The sequence below is a fragment of the Dromiciops gliroides genome, chromosome 3, assembly GCF_019393635.1.
Source record: "Dromiciops gliroides isolate mDroGli1 chromosome 3, mDroGli1.pri, whole genome shotgun sequence".
NCBI lineage: Eukaryota > Metazoa > Chordata > Mammalia > Microbiotheria > Microbiotheriidae > Dromiciops > Dromiciops gliroides.
The window spans coordinates 258224608-258247312 of NC_057863.1; the positions used below are offsets into that span (position 1 = coordinate 258224608).

Consider the following 22705-nt stretch of genomic DNA (forward strand, 5'->3'; position numbering starts at 1 on the left):
AAATATTTAAAGAACAATTCATAGTATTACTACACAAATCATTCCCCAAAATTGAGAAAAACCCTATTAGATTCCTTCACTAAGACCAATATAGTCCTAACACCTAAACCATAGAAGGATAAAGCACATAAAGAGAAATTTAGACCAATATGTTAATGAACATCAATTCAAAAATTTTAAATAAAATCCTATACAAATATTATAGTGATTCAAAACCAAACAAGCTTTATGCCAGGGAAAAAGGACATTAGAAAAATAGTCAACATAATTAATCATATTAAAAATAAAAATATTCCCAAAACACATGATTATCTTGTTAGATTCAGAAAGTCTTTGACAAAATACAGCACTTACTGGGAGCTGAACCAAAATGGTGGAGGAAAGGCAGTAATCTCTCAGACCTCCCAACATGATCAAGCCAAAAACATCCAAATAATACCATAAGACAATTCCTGGAGCAGCAGAACCCACAGAAGGATGGGGTGAGATTATTTTCCAGCCAAAGATGGCTTAAAAGGTTGGCAGGAGGGAGCTACTGTGCCAGGGTGGAAGAGGAGATCAATCCTGCAGCTGTGAGGACACACATCCAGACACAGGCCATGCTGACATAGATTCAGCCCCAGGCAGGCTGTGCCAGAGAAAGAGACCCCCAGGGCCTCCGAGTTGACTGCAGCACAGGCATCTTCTGGAACTAAGCTCATGATCTGGTGAGAAGGCTGAGTGGTTGGCCAAGGTGGTTGGGAGATTTCAGTTGTCTCTGCTGGTGCTGACCCATGCAGGGGAACAGGAAGCAGTCTTGAGTAGGGAGAGTAGTCTGGGGGGGGAGGGGCACAGGCTCGCTGGAGCTCTTCACCTTAATGAAACCAAATTTTGTTTCTGAATTAAAGAGCAAGTAGGCCTGCGGTTATTTACAGACCAAAGAACAGGCCAGGCAAGTGAAGAACCTGCCTCTCCTTGAATTGTACCACATTGGACCCCCTGAAGCTTGGGACAGTGCATCCTGGAAGCAGTTCCTCACTTTAAGAAGGAGTTAAAAGTCAAGAAATAGCCTGGCAAGATCAGCAGGCAGAAAAAGATGTAGACCATAGAATGTTTCTTTAGTGACAAGGAAGATTGAGGTACACCCTCAGAAAGGGATAGCCACATCAGGGCTCCTACATCCAAAGCTTCCAGGAAAATTATGAATTAGTCTCAGGCCATAGAAGTGATCAAAAAGGATTTTGAAGATAAAGTAAAAGAGGTAGAAGAAAAAATGGAAAGAAAAATGAGTGTGATGCAGGAAAGTCATGTGAAAAAAAGTCAACAGCTTGAAAAGTCAAATGGGAAAAGAGATATAAAAGCTCTCTGAAGAAATTAATTGCCTAAGAATTAGGATTGAATAAATGGAAGCAAATGACTTTATGAGAAATCAAGACACAATAAAACAAACCCAAATTAATTTTTTTTAAAAAGGGCAATGTGAAATATCTCCTTGGAAAAAAAGCTGACCTGGAAAATAGATCCAGGAGAGATAATTTGAAAATTATTGGACTACCTGAAAACCATGATCAAAATAAGAGCTTAGACATCATCTTCCAAGAGATTATAAGGGAAAATTGCCCTGATATTCTAGAAGCAGAAATAAAATAGAAATTGAAAGAATCCACCAATCACCTTCTGAAAGAGATCCAAAAATGAAAACTTCCAGAAGTATTATAGACAAATTCCAGAGCTCCCAGGTCAAGGAGAAAATATTTCAAGCAGCCAAAAAGAAACAATTCAAATACTGTGGAGCCATAGTTAGGATAGCACAAGATCTATCAGTTTCTATATTAAAGGATTGGAAGGCATGGAATATGATATTCCAGAGGGCAGATGAATTGGGATTACAATCAGGCATCACTTATCCAGTGAAACTGAGTATAATCTTTCAGGAGAAAATGGGACTTCAATGAAAAAGAGGACTTTCAGATATTCATGATGAAAATACCTGAAATGAAGAGAAAATTTGACTTTCAAATACCCTAGAGAAGTATAAAAAGGTAAACAGGAAAAAAACTCATGAGAGATGTTAAAAGTTTAAACTGTTTACATTGCTACTCAGGAAGATAATGCATCTAATTCATGAGAACTTTCTCAGTATTAGAGCAGATGACAGGAATAAATTTAGACTGAGGGTACAGGTGGGAATTGAATATGAAGGGATAATATCTATAAAGCATTTACCTTTTGTTTATATTTTTTTGTTTTTGTTTTTGTTTTTCTGGGACAATCAGAGTGGGGTGGAATGCCCAGGGTTGTGCAGCTGGTGAGTGTCTTGTGTCTGGAGCTGGATTAGGGCTTGGGTCCTCATGTGTCCAGGGTGGATGCTTTGTCCACTGTGTCACATAGCTGCCCCATGATGACATCTTTAAAATAAAATTAAGGGGTGAGAATATTGCAGTGAGAGAAAGGGAAAGGGAGAGGTGAAATGGGGTAAAATATCTCACATAAAAGAAGCAAGAAAAAGATTATGGAGTGGAGGGAAATTTGGGGGAAGAGCAGGTGAGTGAATAAGCCTTACACTCATCAGAATTAGCTCGAAGAGGGAATAACATACACACTCAAGTGGGTATAGCAATATATCTTGTCCTGCAGGAAAGTGGGAGGGGAAAGGAATGAGTGGGGAGGGGTGAAGGAAGGGAGGGCAGATTGGGGCACTTTTGAGGAGGGATAGGGTAAAAGACAATAGAAAATGGAATGAATATCATGGGCATTGAATAGGATGGCGGGAAACATAGCAATAGTAACTGGGGAAAAATTTGAAGCATAAGCAAGAACAATGTAAGATGAGGATAAGGATGAGGATGATGATGGTACTTATTTTGCTGGGCTCTTGTGAAGAAAATTATTTATCAGCTATAAGGTATTATATAGATGTTGGCTATTATCGTTGTTGCAATAATCAACCTCATGGGTGTTTTGTAAGGAAATATTCCTTTAAAGTACTATATAAATGTAGCCTACTATTTTTTTTAAAAAGATGAGCAGGATGCTATCAGAAAAAGAAACCTAGAAAGACTTACATGAGCTGAAGCAAAGTTAAATGTGCCATATACAAAATAACAGCAATATCATAGAATGATCTGCTGTGAATGACTTAGTTATTTTCAGTGATGCCATGATCCAAAACAACTCTGAAGGACTTATAAAAAAATTGAATTGATCTACAGAGAAAGAACTGATGGTATCTGAATATAGATGGAAGTATATGTTTTGTTGTTTTTTTAAGTTCCTATTTATAAAGGGTTTTTTGTCTGATATGTTTTGCACAACTGCACATATAGAGCTTAGGTTAAATTTCTGGAGTTCTTAAGGGGGTAGAGAGGGAGGAAGAGAATTTGGAACACAAAGTTATAAAAATTAATGTTACAATTTGTTTTTTCTTGTAAGGTGGGGGGGAAAATTCCAAATTAATTAATTAATTAATTTTTTAAAAAATATAGCACTTATTTATGGTAAAAGTCTTACAAAGTCCAGACATAGAGGGAACTTTTTCCATGAATAAGTTTCTTTTTTAAAAATAAACAATAGTATTTATTTTTTTTTAATTTTTCAACATTCATTTTAGTAAGATTTTGAGTTTCAAGTTTTTCTCACTCCTTCAATTCCCTCTGCTCTCCCAAAGACAACAAGCAATCTAATATAGGTTACAATATGTACAATCATGTCCACATTAGTTATATTGTTTTGGGGTTTGGGTTTTTGGTTTTTGGTGGGGGGTTTTTGGCAGAGTGAGGGTTTAGTAACTTGCCCAGAGTTACACAGCTAGTACATGTCAAGTGTCTGCATCCAGATTTGAATTCAGGTCCTCCTGAATCCAGAGTCAGTGCTTTATCCATTGTGCCACCTAGCTGCCCTCCACATTAGTCATATTGTGAAAGAAGAATCAGAACAAAAGGGGAAAAACACAAAAAAGATGAAACAACCAAAATAGTGAAAATAGAATGCTTCAATCTGCATTCAGACTTCATAGTGGTTTTTCTGGATGTGGAGAGCATTTTCCATCATGAATCTTTTAGCATTGTCTTGAATCATTGTATTGCTGAGAAGAGCTAAGTTTATCACAGTTAATAATTGTATGTTACAGTGTACAATGTTTTCCTGGTTCTGCTTACTTCACTCAGTGTCAGCTCATGTAAGTTTTTCCAGATTTTTCTCAAATCAGCCTGCTCATCATTTCTTACATCACAATAGTCTTCCATTACATTCATGTACCAAAACTTGTTCGGCCATTCCCCAACTGATGGGCATCCCTTCAATCCCCAATTCTTTGTCACCACAAAAAAAGCTGCTATAAATATTTTTGTTCATATGGGTCCCTTTTCTCTTTTTTATAATCTCTATAATCTAGACCTAGTAGTGGTATTGCTCGGTCAAAGGGTATGTACAGTTTTATAGCACTTTGGGCATAGTTCTAAATTGTTCTCCAGAAAGGATGAATCAGTTCAAAACTCCACCAATAGTGCATTAATGTCCCAATTTTTTGGCATCCTCTCCAACATTTATCATTTTCCTTTTTTATCATAATAGCCAATCTGATAGATGTGAGGTGGTACCTCAGAGTTGCTTTAATTTGCCTTTCTCTAATCAATGGTGATTTAGAACATTTTTTCATATGACTGTAGATAGCTTTAATTTCTTCATCTGAACATTTCCTTTTCTTATCCTTTGACCATTTCTCAATTGGGAAATGATTAGTATTCTCACAAATTTGATTTAGTTGACTACGTATTTTAGAAATGAGGCCTTTATCAGAAATAATGGCTATAAAAATTGTTTCCCAACTTTCTGCTTTCCTTCTAAATTTGGTTGCACTGGTTTTGTTTGTGCAACAATAACATTTTAATTTATTGTAATCAACATTATCGTTTTGCATTTCATAAAGTTCTTTATCTCTTGATTGATTATAGGAGCTTTTCTTAATGTCATAAAACATACCTATCTAAAATCAAAGACAATAATTTGCAATGGGAATATAGTAGAAACTTTCCTCAAAAAATGCATAAGTATCATACCTACTCTCTCCACTATTATTACATAAAGTACTGGAAAGGCTAGTGATAGCAATAGGACAAAAAAAATGATAAAGGCATAAAGAGAAGTAAAGGAAAGATAAAGGTAACCCTATTTGCTGAAGATAAATTAGTTTACTTTAAAAATCTAAGGGAATTAGCAAAGATTGTAATTGTGGTAATAGATTTAGCAAAGTTTTTTTACTCAAATAAACCTTTAAAAATCAATAGATATGGGGCAGCTAGGTGGCACAGTGGATAGAGCACTGGCCCTGGAGTCAGGAGTACCTGAGTTCAAATCTGACCTCAGACACTTAACACTTACTAGCTGTGTGACCCTGGGCAAGTCACTTAACCCCAATTGCCTCACAAAAAAATAATCAATAGATATTCCTATAATAGTCACAAAATCCAAGAAGTTATAATAGATAAGGAAACTACATTCTAAATGGGTGCAAAATACAAAAGATATCTTGGGTTCAATATACCAAACTCCTTAAAATTCTTTTATAGATGCAATTATGAAATGTTCCTTATACAAATAATAACTTACAGAGCTGGAAGAATATTTGGTATTCATGGATGTGCTATGCCAATATAATAAAAATGGCAATACTACCAAAGTTACATCAAACTTTTAATGAAATAAAGTTATCAAAGGCACACTTCATAGAAATTGATGATGAAATTAATATGGAAAAATAAGACATGTAAAATATCAAAGGAAATGGTGAAAATAGGTAGGGACAAAGGGGAATAGCACTTCTCAAAGTCAAACTATATTATAAAATAGCAGTTATCAAAGCCATCTGACATTGGTTTAAAAGTAGACAAATCAATGGAATAAGTTAGACAAGACAGAATCAGAAAAACTAGAATCCAATAAAACAATATTTGATAAACTAGAAAAGATAAATTATTTAGAAAAGAATTTCCCATTTTTAATTTTTTAAATCTGGGGAAAAACTAGAAAGTAGTCAGATAGAAATTAGGCTTGGAATAATAGCACTCTACACCACATTCTGCAATTCATTCTAAAGTAATATTATGAGGGAGACAGAATAGTATGAAGAAGTATATCATGCTCCATCCTACCCCCTAACTCCCGCCAAACAAAACCAAACTCTACCAAACAAATCTAGAAAATACACCTGAAAACTCCTAATTGAGAAATCCAAGAAAATATCATAGCAAGTAATTTTTCCAGCCCAGGTCAGCATATGGCAATAGATAAGTCTGCAGATACTGGGGATAAATTCTGGTAAGAAGCACACCATGCAGAATATTAAAGTACACAGGGACTAAAAGATGATTGAACCATGCACCATGGCAAGACAAAGTCACAGACCCCATACCAGAGCATCACAACCTTGTGTAGGATTTGAAAACCGGTGCTATCAGTTTTGTCGCTCATCGCCCAGGTTAGAAGCAGACAATAACCCCAAGAGAAGAATAGTGTCTCAGTCACAAATTTTTTTTTTTTTTTTTGTGGGGCAATGAGGGTTAAGTGACTTGCCCAGAGTCACACAGCTAGTAAGTGTCAAGTGTCTGAGGCCAGATTTGAACTCAGGAACTCCTGAATCCAGGGCCGGTGCTTTATCCACCGCGCCACCTAGCTGCCCCCTCAGTTACAAATTTTAGCTCAGGCTAAAGTCTGCAGAGGAATGACCAAAACAGGAAGCCAAGAAGGCCAGTTTTCTCTGACCTAGGAAAGCATTCCAGCTGATTGGTAATGGTTGAGTCCACACAAAATCAGATCCAAACAACTGGAAAAATATTAATTGCTTATGAGTAGGCACAGCCAATATAATAAAAATGACAATCCTACCTAAGTTAATTTACTTATTTAGTGCTATACCAATCAAACTATCAAAAATATTTTATAAATCTAGAAAAAATAATAACAAAATTCATCTGGAAAAACAAAAGCTCAAGGATATCAAGGGAATCAATCACAAAAAACACAAAATAAAGTGGTCTAGCAGTACCAAATTTAAAACTACTATAAAGTGGTAATTATCAAAACAATGTACTGGCTAAGAAATAAAGAAGTAGATCGGTGTAATAGAATAGGTAAATTACACTATAGTAAATAACTATAGCAATCTAGCATATGATAAACTCAAAGATCCAAACTTTTGGAACAAAAACTCATTTTTTTGACAAAAACTGCTGAGAAAGGGGCAGCTAGATGGGGCAGTGGATAAAGCACTGGCCCTGGCTTCAGGAGAACTTGAGTTCAAATCCAGCCTCAGACACTTGATACTTACTAGCTGTATGACCCTGGGCAAGTTCCTTAACCCTCATTGCCCTGCAAATATATATATATATATATATAATGCTGGGAAAACTATAAAATAGCTTGGCAGAAATTAGGTATAGACCAACATCTCATACTGTATATTAAAATAAGGTCAAAATGAGTACATAATTTACACATAAAAGATGATACCATAAGCAAATTAATAGAGCATGGAATCATTATCTGTCAGATTTATGGGCAGAGGAAGAATTTGGGACCAAAGAAGATATAGAAAGCAAAACAAAATGTAAAATAGATCATTTTGATTATATAAAATTTAAAAGGTTTTGTACAAATAAAGAAACTAATGTAACCAAGATTGTAAGAGAAGCAGAAAACTGGGAAAGAAATTTTGAAACAAATATCCAAGCTTTTGGAACAAAAACTCATTATTCGACAAAAACTTCTGGGAAAACTGGAAAACAATGTGGCAGAAACTAGGTACAGACCAACATTTCACACCATATACTAAAATAAGGTCAAAATGGGTACATGATTTACACATAAAGAATGATACCATACGCAAATTAAGGGAGTATGGAATTGTTTATCTGTCAGATTTGTGGGCAGGGGAAGAATTTATAACCAAAGAAGATATAGAGAATAAAATTAAATGTAAAATAGTTTTGATTATATAAAATTGAAAAGCTTTTGCACAAACAAAACTAATGTAACTAAGATTATTACAAGAGAAGTAGAAAACTAGGAAAGAATTTTTGAAACAAATATATCTGGTAAAGGCCTCATTTCTCAGTTATATAGAGAACTGAGTCAAATTTATAAAAATATAAGACATTTCCCAATTGATAAATGGTCAAAGGATATAAGCAGGCAGTTTCCAGACAAAGAAATCAAAGCTACCTATAATTATATGGGAAAAAATGCTCTAGATCACTATGGATCAGAGAAATGCAAATTAAAACAACTCTGAGGGTTCACCTTCCACCTATCAGAGTGGGAAATATAACAAAAATGGAAAATATTGGATTTTGGAGGAAATGTGGGAAAGCTGGGATACTATTGATGGAGAAGTGAAAAGATCCAACAGTTCTGGAGAACAACTTGGAACTATGCCCAAAGGGCTATAGAACTGTGCATACCCTTTGATCCAGCAATACTGCTGCTAGGTTTATATCCCAAAGACATCCCCCAAAACAGAAAAGGAGCTATTTGTACAAAAAATATTTATAGCAGCTCTTTTTGTAGTGGCTAAGAATTGGACATCAAAGGAATGCCCATCAATTGGGGAAATGGCAAAACAAGCTGTGGTATATGATAGTGATAGAATACTATTGTGCTATAAGAAATGACAAACAGGATGATTTCAGAAAGGCCTGGAAAGACTTGTATGAACTGATATATAGTGAAGTGAGCAGAACCAAGAAAACGTTATGACCAGAGACAGCGATATTGTTTAATGAAGAACTGTGAATGACAACTTATTCTCAACAATACAATGATCCAAGATAATCCCAAAGGAGTAAATGATGAAACATATTGAACACATATTGAAGGATACTATTTTTCATTTTTTCTTTTATTCAAGTTTTCTTGTACAAAATTATTAATATGGTCATGTTTTACATAATTGCACATGTATAACCCATATCTGATTGCTAACCACCTCAAGGAGGGTGAGGAGAGTGAGTGAATAAGGCATAAAAATTGAAACTCAAAACTAAAAGTAAAAATGTTTATTATTTTTTAAATTTAAAAATGTTTTTAAAAAAGATAATGGCTGAGCCCAGAAATAATTTACTGAAACCATATCTCATAGACCATTTGCTCAGACACAAATCCCTATCAGAAATTTATAGAGTTCAGACCAAGGATCAAATTTCCCCTGGATCAGACCACTTTGAGAACACTGAAAGCTTGCAAGTCTTTTTCTAGCCTGAGTTGTCCCAGAGACTTGAAAGTAACACAACAATCAATGTCCCAAGAACACAGCAGCAGGACCAGATTTTCTCTCCAGCAATATGCAGAACCCGATTCCAATTAAAAAATAACATGAGGGAAGATGGGCACACCAGTGCATTGTTGGTAGGTCTCTGAATTACCACAACCATTTTGAAAGGCAATTTGCAATTATGCAAATAAAGGAACTAGAAATTTCAGAATTTTACCCTAGTGATGCCATTATTAGTTTATACCCTAAGGAGGCTATTAGAAAATAGAAAATCCACATATGCACTAAAATATTTGTAGCAGCACTTTTTGTGTTAACAAATAATTGGAATCAAAGTAGATGCCCATCAATTAGGAGTGATTAAGCAAGTTATGGTACATGAATGTAATGGAATGTGGTTTTACTATAAGAAATGATAAATGTGATAAATACAGAGAAGCATGGAAAAATCTTCATGTAATAATTTAGAGTATACTAAGCCAAGTGAAGAAAACAGTAGTCCCAATGACTATAAACTACAGAATTATAAAGAACAAGCATGGCTCTAAAGGAAAAAAATTCCTACTCCACAAAAGATCCACAAATACATATTGAACATATTTTCAGACATTTTGATGTATTGTTTATATAAACTGGTTTTCCCTCTTTCTGTTTCTTTAAAAAACACTACTTTGTTTTATGAGATAACTCTCTGATAAGGGTAAAGGGTAGAGGAGTGAGATAGGAGGAAGTTATGGGGATATAAAAAAATTAATAAACTTTTTTTAAAAAAGATAATGTAAGGTTTCTACATATTGATAAACTTTTCTGTTATAATCTTTGCTAAATAAAATTGAATTTTCCAGATCAACCAATAGATTAGTTTATAATTAAAATTTTATTGCATTCTTTTTTTTTTTTTTTTGGCAGGGCAATGAGCGTTAAGTGACTTGCCCAGGGTCACACACTAGTAAGTTGTCAAGTGTCTGAGGCCGGATTTGAACTCAGGTCCTCCTGAATTCAGGGCCAGTGCTTTATCCACTGCACCACCTAGCTGCCGACTCATTACATTCTTAAGAAGTTCTCCTACTCCTTAAATATTTTTAATAAAAAATATATGATAGTCATTTGTGGAGAGATCTAAGGTGGTTATAGAACTACTTTGTTATTGACTGTCGTTTGAACAGAAACAATTCAACTTTTAATTGTCTAGTGTACATCATAGAAATTATAGAAATTAGTTAACCCAAAATATATATTCTAAAGAGAAAAAATATTAATGAGTTACTTATCTTTTGCTGACATTAACTGTTATTTATGTTTTCTTTGTTCCCCAGATGCAAAGAGTTTAGCTGAAATGCTTATGAGGTAAGAACAAAACTCATCATCCAAAGTATTAATTTTAATGATATTTTCTAAGTTGCTCTGAAAATTTGAGTCTTAAATGATGACATCTTTTAAAAATGTATGTAGAGTGATTTATATATTTTTCATTTGTCATATAATTTCCTATACAAAATATATTTAGTTGAATTTCCCTGTTGAGGATCCATTGTGAGTTTAAAACACTAAATAAATGTTCAAGGAAAATACTTTTAACATGACTTTTCTTCCTGCTTGGTTTTCTAACCCTATTTAGCAGGGTCTAAAATGTGGAGCTACTAATTCATAAACCCTCATCCTATTTGGATTAGTCCAACTTCTTAATTTAATATAGTGAATAAAAACTCTGATGATCCTCATCCCAACTCCCACTATCATAAGAAAGTGTCCAATCCTGCAGTAAGGCTACATCTTCCTTTGGAGTTCTAAGGGTATCCCTGAGAGGTTGTAGTGATTCTCAAATGCCATTATCTTAAGCTCCCATTGGTGTGCTTCTCCCCATGGCAATCAGTGGGAAGTAATTAAGACAACCATCCTTGAGTACCTTTTCATTTGTTTGTTTGTTTTGTGAGGGCTCATAAAATAGTTTAATATTTTAATTGCTCCCAATTACATGTAAAAACAATTTTTACATTGTTTTTTCAAAATTATAATTCTAAATTCTCTCCCCCACCTTATTGGGAAAGCAAGAAATTTGACCTATTTTACATGTGTTGTCATGAAAAACATATTTCTATGTAAATCAAGCTGTGAAAGAAAACACAGACCAAAAAAAAAAAAACGATAAAAACAAACAAACAAGTTAAATAATGAAAGTAAAGGAAAAGTCTCTTCAATCTGCATTCAGCTTCCACCAGATCTTTCTCTGGAGATGAACAACACATTTCATCATAAGTCCTTCAAAATAGTCTTGGATCATTGTATTTTCAATGAAAACAGCTAAGTGATTTACAGTAGATCATCATACAGTATTGCTGTTACTGTGTACAATGTTCTCCTGGTTTTGCTCATTTCATTTTGCATCAGTTCATGTAATTATTTCCAGATTTTTTTTCAGACCATCCTGCTCATCATTTCTTTTTTTTTGTGTGTGGGGGGGGGCAATGAGGGTTAAGTGACTTGCCCAGAGTCACACAGCTAAAAAGTGTCAAGTTTCTGAGGCTGAATTTGAACTCAGGTCCTCCTGAATCCAGGGCCAGTGCTTTATCCACTGTGCCACCTAGCTGCCCCCCCTGCTCATCATTTCTTAAAAGATAATAGTATTCCTTCATAATCATATTCAACAACTTGTTCAGTCACTTCCCAATCAATGGACATCCCCTCAATTTCCAATTCTTTGCCACCACTAAAAGTGCCACTATAAATATTTTTTACCTATTCCTTTTTGTTTTTCCTTTTTGTTTTTTTATATCTTTGAGATAAAGACCTAATAGTGGTAATCCTTGGTTAAAGTGTATGCATGATTTTATAGCCCTTTGGGCTCAGTTCCATATTGCTCCCCTGAAATGGTTAAATCAGTACACAACTTCACCAACAATACATTAATGTTTTAATTTTCCCTCATCTCTTCCAACTTTTATCACTTTCTTTTTCTGTCATATCAGCCAATCTTATAGGTGTGTAGTGGTAGCTTACAGTTGTTTTAATTTGCATTTCTCTAAACAATAGTTATTTAGAGCATTTTGTATTACTATAGATGGCTTTGATTACTTTGAAAACTGTTTGTTTACATCCTTTGAACAGTTGTCAATTGATAAATGACTCTTGTTTCTATGAATTTGACTCTGTTTTCTATATATTTGAGAAATTATGTCTAACAGAAAAACTTGCTGTAAATTTTTTTCAGAGTAATGATTACCAATTATGTATTTCTTTCCATCTTATTTTCCCTTGTTTATATTTTTCTCTCTGTCCTTTCACCCTCTCTATTCTCAAAAGTGTTTTGCTTCTGACTTTTACCTCCCCTAATCTGTCATCCCTTCTATTAGTCACCACCACCCCTTGCTCTTATCCCCTTATCCCCCTACTTTCCTAAATGATAATATATATTTCTACATACAACAGAGAGTACACTCTATTATTCCTTTGTTAAGCCAATGCTGATGAGAATAAGAGTAAGGTTCATGAGTTCTCCTCCTCCCCTCCCCCTCATCTTCCCCTCCACTGTAAAATCACTTCTGGATCTCTTTTATGTCAGATAATTTATTCCATCTTGCCTCTCCCTTTCCCCTTCTCCCAGTGCATTCTTCTTTCTCAGCCCTTAATTTTTTTTTAGATAATCATCCCATCATATTCAACTCACTGTGCTGTATATGTATAGTCCTTCTAATTGCCCTAATAATAATGAGAAAGTTTTTAGGAGTTACAAATATCATTTACCCATGTAGGCATGTAAACAGTTTCACCTTATTGAATGATTTCTCTTTCCTATTTACCTTTATTGCTTCTTTTGAGTCTTGTGTATAAAAGTCACATTTTCTATTCAGCTCTGGTATTTTCAACAGGAATGCTTGGAAATCCACTATTTCATTGAATGTTCATTTTCCCCCTAAAGTATTATACTCAGTTTTTCCAGGAAGGTGATACTTGGTTGTAATCCTAGCTCCTTTGCTTACAGAATATCATATTCCAAGCCTTCTGATCCTTTAAACTGATGAGTCTTGTGTTATTCTGACTCTGACTCCACAATATTTGAATTGTTTCTTTCTGGCTGTTTACAATATTTTCTCCTTCACCTGGGAGCTCTGGAATTTGGCTGTAAAATTCCTGGAAGGTTTCATTTAGGGATCTCTTTCAGGAGGTTATCAGTGGATAGTTTTTAATTTCTGTTTTGCTCTCTGGTTCTAGAATATCAGGGCAATGTTCCTTGATAATTTCTTGATAGATGATGTCCAGGCTCTTTTTTTTTTTTGATCATGGCTTTCAGGTGGTCCAATAATTCTTTTTTTTTCTCTTTCAAGGCAATGAGGGTTAAGTGACTTGCCTAGGGTCACACTACTAGTAAGTGTCAAGTATCTGAGGCCAGATTTGAACTCAGGTCCTCCTGAATCCAGGGCCAGTGTTTCATCCACTGTGCCACCTAACTGCCCCCCAATAGTTCTTAAAATATCTCTTTCAAAACTTTGAATATCAATCAATCAATGCCTTCAATTTTCCTCCAGTTCAGGTCTCTTCTGAATTGATTTGTCCAATCTGATTGCTTTTCCCATTTTTGTATTCGTTAATGTCATATAAAACATGATGTCTCTCTTTACATATAAGGATATTTAGAACTATGATATATGGTTACTTGTTCCTGTTCTCTTGATAGACATTTTTTTCTTAATAAGAGCTGAGATTTTTTCCACATTTTTGATCGAAAACATATCCAACTTTAGTTATTGTATTCTTCTTTTTTATCCCCTCAAGGCTTCATCCCTCTGCTCACCTACTAGAGGTAGATGCTTCACAGGTTAGAAAACTTTGTCATAGATTGTAGTTCATCTGCTCTTGATGACTTAAACTTATAAAAGGCAAAGAGGTCCTCTCATTACATTCCTCTTCAACATCAGCTCCCTATAACTTTTATTGTATTGGTCTTTTTGTCCAATCTTAGCAGAGAAAATAGAGGCAAATTAAAAAGTTTATCAATTCTACTTTTTTCTCCCATTTTGTTTTAGTTGCATTTACTTCTTACCCTAAATATTTTAATACTTCTCTTTTCCTAATTAGAGTACTATAACCCTCTTCCCCCCCAAAAAAAATCCTTCAAAGAAAAACAACTTTAATTATCCTCATGTTTCTTCACTATCTCTTAATTCATTCTGAAATTTAAATCTGAAATATAGATACTGTTTTCACCATACTATGCCATCTTTTTGTAGTTATTCTCTTTATCTGTCCTTACTTCCAATTTTATATGTCTCTTAAAATATAAATTTATTGGTTCCAAAAAAGGAGATAATAATGCACCTCCTTCCCCTTTTTTGAAGAATGGGAAATCATTTTTATCACTTCAATAGATGTGTAAGTTCATTTTCTATTTCATTTCATACAAGGCTTTTTTGATGTGTTGTAGGGGTGTAAGGATATATTCAGAAGTGAAAGTGATATTTTAAAAGTTATCAATAAAAATTCATGCTTTGAAAAGTTATCTAATTTCTTGGTGAGTTGCCCTTTTAAAAAACATTAGAGTAACCTTTATTGAGAACAGAGGCTATGGCACCTTGTTCTTTGTATCATGGAACCTAACACATATGTGCTTACTACATGCTAAATGTTTGGTTGCTTGATTAATTGGTAGACAGCATAATCCAGGGAATTCAAGAGGTGGAGGAAAAGAGGGAGAAAATTCCAGGCATAGGGGAGAGCCAGTATAAATGCAGAGTTGTTCATTCAAGTAATCAACAAGGACAGTGGTGTCACTTGGATCATAGTACATGGAAGGGAGTAAGGTAAGAATAATAGAAAAATAGGGGAAGATAGGTTATGAAGGGTTTTTTAAAGACAGAGACTTTTATATTTGATCCTGGAAGTAATAGGGAACTATTGTAGTTTATTGAAAAGAGGCGTAACTTGGTCAGACTTAGACTATAGGAAAATCATTTGACTCAGTATATTCTTTATGAATCTATAAGTAAGTGAGTGGGGAAATTTTTCAAGTCAACACTGGTTCATATTGTGTGCTATGTTGTACCAATGAAATAAAATACAACTAAAGCTGCTACTTTTTAAAATCACTTTTCTTTCTGAGTGGATGACAGAATGGAGTGAGGAGAGACTTTTGACAGGGAAACTAACCATAGAAGGTATTTTTTGTGACAAGACATGAACTCACTGGAAAGTTTAATATATAACATCTAGAAGAAATATAAGGACAACTTTAAAGACTAATTAGGGACTCATTAAGGTCAAACTCTTAAACTCTTACATATGAAAATGTCATCAGTATTCTTAAGACTGTCATCCTTACTAGGGTAGTTTGAAAGAATGATTGGGACTGAGTTGAATATAATGGGGTGATTCTAAAAGGCAAAATTGGATAGGAAAAGGTAAAAAGGAACAATTATCTTATATAAAGGGGCCATAAAAATTAATCAGATAGGGGTGAATGGCTAGTAGTGCTGGAACCTATTCTCATAGGATTGGGTTAAAGAGAGAATAACATATATTTCCAAAAGGGCATAAAAATCTTCTAAACTTTAAAGAAATAAGAGGACAAGAGGATAGATTAATGGAGGGACTTTTAGAAGGATTTGTAGATTAATATTTAAGAAGGTGGGAGGAGAAAATAAGGGAGGGACCTTTCCAGAGGTGGGTAGAATAAGGAATAGGAGGGTAACTGGAGAGGATAAGGTAATCAGGATAGAGTAAAAAGAGAGGCTGCAAAAAGGACAATAGTGATTAAAAATAGAATGGAAAGAAATTCACAAATCATAATTATAACTTAAAATGTGAATGGATGCTTACTGCCTTAGGAAGGGGTTAGGGGACGGAGGGAAAGAAAGATAAAAATTGGAACCCAAAACTATAAATAAAAGTGTTTATTGCTCTAAAAAAAATGTAGATGGAATGATGTCAGTCATAAAATGCTAATGGATAGCAGAATGGATTAAAAGTAAGAATCCAAAAATATGTTGTTTATAAGAAACACATTTAAGAATGAGAGATACATACAGAGTTAAAATGGAGGGTTGGAGTAGAATTTATTATGCATCACCTGATGCAAAAAAAAAGGCAAAAGTAATAATAATGACTTCAGACAAAGTTAAGGTTAAAATAGATTTAATTAAAAGAGATAAAGAGTGTAACTACATTTTGATAAGAGGTACCATAGACAATGAAGCAATATCATTACTGAACCTATATACACCAAAATACTATAGAATCTAAATTTTAAAAGAAAAGTTAAATAAATTACAGGTAAAGATAGATAGTAGTACTATAAGAGTGGGGGACTTTAATCTTCCCCTCTCAGAACTAGATAAATTTAATCAACAAATAAAGAAGTCAAGAAGATGAATAGAATGTTAGATAAGGTAGGTTTGATAGATACCAGGAAAGAATTGAATGGAAATAAAACAGTAATATACCTTTTTCTCAGTGGTTGATGATACCTTTACAAAGATTGAACATATATAAGCATGTAAAAATTTTACAGCTAAAAGCAGAAAAGCAAATATTAAAAGTACACTTTTTAGATTACAATGCAATAAAAATTATATTTAATAAAGGACCACAGAAAAATAGATTAAAAATTAATTAGATTAAACCACTTAATCTTAAAGAATGAGTGGGTTAAAGAACAAATCAATCAGCGTTTTTATTAAACAGAATGACAATAATGATACAACATATCAAAACCTATGGAATATAGCAAAAGCAGTAATCAGAGGAAACTTTTTATCTCTAGATGTTTACATCAATAAAATCAGATCAATAAATTGGATGAGCAGGTTTTTTTAAGTGAAAAAATTATGCTTTAATCTTCATTAAGACTCTAGAAAAGGAACAAACTAAAAATCCCCAATTAAATAATAAATTGTACATCCTAAAAATTAAAGGTTAGATAAAAATTGAGTATAAAAGCCCACTGAATTAATAATAATAATAAATAAAACTAGAAGCTGGTTTTATAAAAAGAAATAAACTGTTGGTTTGATTTTTTAAAAAGAGAAAAAAGCAAACCATTTGTACTAAAAATAAAAAGGATGACTATACCAGTAACAAAGATGAAATTAAAGTAATTATAAGGAGTTATTTTGACCTATTATATACCAATAAGTTTAACAATTTAAGTGAAAAGGAAGAATATTTACAAAAATATAAATTGTCTGGGTTAGCAAAAGAAAAAACAGAATATTTAAATAAACTTCTTGTTGTTGTTGTTGTCGTTGTTGTTGTTTGTTTGTTTTTGGAGGGGTTTTTTTGCAGGGTAATGAGGGTTAAGTGACTTGCTGCCCAGGGTCACACAGCTAGTAAGTGTCAAGTGTCTGAGGCTGGATTTGAACTCAGGTCCTCCTGAATCCAGGGCCGGTGCTTTATCCATTGTGCCACCTAGCTACCCCTAGACAAATTTTTTTAAGGAATATGGATGCAAAAATCCTAAATAAAATATTAGCTAAAAGATTGCAACAATATATTTATTAATATTCTGCATTATGACCAAGTGGGATTTATACCAGGAATGCAGAGATAGTAAGGAAAACTATTAACATAATTGATTATATGATTATATCAACCGATGCAGAAAACCTTTTGACTATTAATTTATATGTTCAATGCCATCCCAATTAAATTACCAAAAAATATTTTCCTGAATTAGGAAAAATAATAACTAGAATCACTTCAAGGTTTTTAGATAGATTACCATAGCATAATTTTTATTTTCTAACCCCTTGGTCATCAGCATGAAATGAATATGTATGTGCATCAAGCCAATCAGTCAATAAGCATTTATTAAACCCCTTCTATATGTCAGGCACTGTGCTATATAATAGATAATATTAAGCTGTTTCGTTGTTTTTAATGTATATCTCCAATTTCATTTCTAGTAAGAATACCAGAACCTCAGATACTTTGAACAAACAACAGACCCTGAGAATGCATATTGATATTCCACGTGCACAGCTTCTAATTGAAGAGAGAGACACTATGGAGACCATTGGTAAAGTATCAGTATAATTGTTATTAAACTTTAAAAGAAATAAATATTATATTCATTCAGTGCCTACTTCAGGATAGGGGAGAATATTTAAATTTAAATACTATCATAAAATAATCTGAGGTTGTAGCATGAAAGAGGGAAATTGACAAGTAGAAAGTTTACCAAAAAAAGAATAAAACTGGTTTTAATACATCTCTCTACCAGAGACCTTATAGTTCACTCTTAGCATAATCGTACATTGAGATGATTTCTAGAGAGCCACTACTGACTTAGAAAGAGACTGTAAACTTCCTATCATCCTAGAGTCTGAAAATCACAGGTTCAGAAGAACCTGTCTTTCTTGAACTTCATTTTATGATAAATAGGAATACTTACCATTGGAGCTCTTTTGGAATAACCTTAATGTAGCTATAAATGAATTTATGGTACTTCTGTTCTTTTTCCCTTGATGCCTCTTGAAAGTCCCAATGGAATGGGAGGATGGCACAAAGATTCTATGCTCCTATACTTGACTTTACCATGAGAAATTTCAGAAACCTCACATCATCCTGGTTTTCTGCTTCAGAAGATCTGGGGATAGATCAGGAATAAAATTGTTTATCATCATGACTAACCTAACAAGCTTGGTTAATTGTCATGTTGACAGTTTAGAGAAATGTTGATCGAGTCTAGCCCATCATTTTTAAATAGTTCTATGGTGGTCTGAAGGGATTAACACATTTCCCAACATACCTTACCTTACTAGGGACTTTTTATAAGCTTGCTCATTTCAAGAAAAGTCCTAATTTTTGTTTTGTTCCGACTCATCTTTGAAATGAAATTTCCTCTGATTTGTTTTTATTGCCCTGAGTCAAAACTTAAAATGTAACTACTTAAACTTCCAGTATGGCATGTAATATTTGCTAAATATTTCTACCATGACTAAGTAATAATTCAATTGACAGATATTTTTACACTTAAATCCTATACATAATGTTTTTCTGGGCATCAGCCAAAATTTACCTTTTTTTCACTGTCCATCCATTGCCCTTGGCTCTGCCCTCTAAGGTCAAACAGATAAAGTCTGATTCCTCTTCCTCATGATAGCCCTTAAAATTCCCTAAAACATCAATCATGCCTACCTTGAGTTTTCTCTTATCCAGGATAAATACTTTCAATTCCTTCAACCAAATTTGAGATGACATGGGCCATCTTGGTTACATTCCACTGAACACACCTTACCACTTTCTATGAAGGCAGAATATGAAGTTGGAACTTCCTTATTTCTTGAAGCCATACCTCTCTTAATATATTCCCAATATCAAATTAATTGATGGTATCTGGATAATCACTGATATATAGATAGATATAGGTAGGGATAGAGATAGAGATAGAGGTAGATAAATTCATGACTACATTAAATGGGCATCTAGAACAGGGGACAAAAAACCCCAATGCTTACTTAATCAAAAAGAAATAAATCTCAAAGGGAAAAGAATAACTTGAAATTTCACTTAATCCTACTACTTACAGCCAGCCCTAAAGTGATAGCATCTATTCATTTTCAAAATAATTTTAGAAAAATTGACAGAAATTTATTGATGGTTATGTTGTTATTGCTGAGCTTTTTCATTATAGCATAATAAAAACATACTTCAAAAAAAGAAACAAGGCTTATTTAATTTCTCATATTTGCCCAAATGTTAACATTGGGCTACAGAGGAATAAAGCCATGGATATGTAAAGCATAAACATTTTAAATGTTGTTTTATAGATGACAGATCAACAGTCCTATTAACTGATGCTGACTTTGGTGAGGCATCCAAGCAGAAATCGCTGACAGTGACTCACACAGTCCATTATCAGTCTGTGTCTCAGGCCACTGGGCCATTAGTGGATGTTTCTGATGCCCGACCAGGAACTAGTAAGTACTAAATAAAACACAATACCAATGTGGATAAAATATTATTACTGCAGAAGACATTGTAAATATTTTTCCTTCATATGAAAAGAATGAAATAAATATTTATATCTTATTTTCATGGAAATAATAGGTTTAATAAGATTTTCCTTAAACCATGTGTATGGTACATATATATGTATATGTTTATATATATACATTATACATAATATATATATACATATGTCTGTATGGAGGAATACATTAATACAGGAAATTCCAAGGTGAGTGAATTGTTGATATATTATACATAAACACAAATAAACACCTGCATATGTGTGTATAATTATTTATCAAAGGTGGGGTGTTCAGGGATGACTAATACCTCTGGTTTGAAGGCAATTGAACTCATTTCAGGGATGCTCATTCACGTTTGGTGTCTACGTGCCACCCAGCTCTCACTTGTGGCTCCAAGAAGCTTTAGCATTGGCAGAGGTTATACCTTGGTAAGGCCCTCTAGGCAAACTATTCAAACCAGGCTGAGGATACCAATGAGCCTCAAACCTTTTAGTGAGTTGAGGAATGTCTACCCCAAGAATGTGAAGACTCCTCCTGTGGAATAAGCAGATATCAACATATTATTTCTACAGGTCATGAAGATGGCAGAAGCAGGCGCAATGGAACACTTAAAGCTTAGTCAAATGACAAAGACACCAAAGTCAGCTATCATACCCAGAGCCATCACTAGTTGTCTTGACTTTTATCTTGGCACTTCCAATGACTCTTGAAGAGAGCGTGAGGCTGGCAATTCTGTGCACCTCAGCTTCAATTTATGCCAATTTATGAGCAAGTCCAAAAGCATCAGTCATGCTGTTTTACTATTTTACTATTTTACTACTCAATGATTTTGCAATTTTATCACTTTATTATTTTGCTATTCAACTATTTTACTATTTTATTATTTAGTCACATCCACCTATGTAGCATGGATTCCACTAAATAGATTAGATTTTCTTTCAGAATATGGGAAGTCATTTTTTACTTTGTGTCCTCTTTGCCTAGTTTTGTACCCTTGTACATAATAGGTACTTAATAAATGCTCATTGAATTGAATGTCTCAAAGACATTTATGTGACCAACAACAGGGCAAAAAATTAGTGCTATCTGAATTCAGAAACCACGCTGAACTCAAACAGTTGGGAAAGGTTTTATAGAGAAAGTAGGGCAAGTGGAGCCTCAAATGGTAAGTATAATTTAGATAAAGACTAAGAGTAATTAATTCAGTTCAGTCCTGCCAACAGTAATCTTACTTGGCTGATTCTTCATCATGTAGCAAAGACAGATTTTTATGTTTTGCTCTTTACAGATCCCACAACAAGGAGGAATGCAAAAGGTGGACCAACAGCTCGGAACAGATATGCCAGTCAATGGACACTCAATAGGCCCCATCCCACCATCTCAGCACACACTCTCACTACAGACTGGAGGTTACCAACTCCAAGAGTCACAGGATCAGTGGACAAAGAAAGTGATAGTTACAGTGTCAGTCCTTCACAAGATACAGGTATGAATAGCATCACTCTGCTGCTCTCTGACTTTCAGTGGCCTCAGCAGTATCATTGCAACCAAACTAAAATCATTATGTTGGATCCATAAACTACTCCTATTTTTCACCATATCACCTCAAAGTGAACCCTGAAAGTTCCAAAGAATTTCTAGCCTATTTATGACCACTACAATTCTTTAACCTTGTAGTCAGGGCTGAACAACCACCACAAAATAGACCAATCAAGAAAAACCATGGGGGCCATATAGCTTTGTCAGAAGTACAAGAATGGGGCAGCTAGGTGGCACAGTGGATAGAGCACCAGCCCTGGATTCAGGAGGACCTGAGTTCAAATCTGGCCTCAGACACTTGACACTAGCTATGTGACTCTGGGCAAGTCACTTAATCCCAGTGGCCTCACCAAAAAAAAAAAAAAAGTACAAGAATGGTCACTCTTCCTCCTCCCCCTTTTTAAAGTTCTTTTCTCTGGAAATATAAAATAAAATTAAAACTACCCATAGGAACCAAGAAGGAAAAATAACATGTTCTTCTCAGAAGAAAAGTGAAGGATTTTGAATGTGGAATAAAGATACATTTATTTTGTCTATTTTGCTTAAATATTTTTCACAAGGAAGTTTCCAGTTTAAGGAGAGAGGACAGTAGCATTATAAATCAAAGAAAGTGATCAATTTTTTTAAAAAAGATTACCACTGGGGGCAACTAGGTGGCACAGTCGATAAAGCACCAGTCCTGGATTCAGAAAGACCTGAGTTTAAATCCAGCTTCAGACACTTGACACTAGCTGTGTGACCCTGGACAAGTCATTTAACCCTCATTGCCCTGAAAAAGAAAAAAAGAGGAAAAAATATAGATTCAATAAAGGATCAGAAATTCTTTTATTTAAAAATAAAGGGGGCAGCTAAGTGGCACGGTGGTTTGAGCACCGGCCCTGGAGTCAGCGGGACCTGAATTCAAATCCAGGCTCAGACACTTAACACTTACTAGCTGTGTGACCCTAGGCAATTCACT

The 22705-nt window shown here is 34.2% G+C and overlaps 1 protein-coding gene across 1 annotated transcript in view; it reads left to right on the top strand.

The window, feature by feature from the left end:
* Positions 1 to 22705, top strand: part of DSCAM (DS cell adhesion molecule) — a 715945-nt gene that overhangs the window by 679102 nt on the left and 14138 nt on the right. The window contains exons 28-31 of the mRNA XM_043997664.1: positions 10561 to 10591; positions 18139 to 18251; positions 20005 to 20154; positions 21497 to 21694. Coding sequence (XP_043853599.1) covers positions 10561 to 10591; positions 18139 to 18251; positions 20005 to 20154; positions 21497 to 21694 — 492 coding nt within the window. The remainder of the gene's footprint in view (positions 1 to 10560; positions 10592 to 18138; positions 18252 to 20004; positions 20155 to 21496; positions 21695 to 22705) is intronic.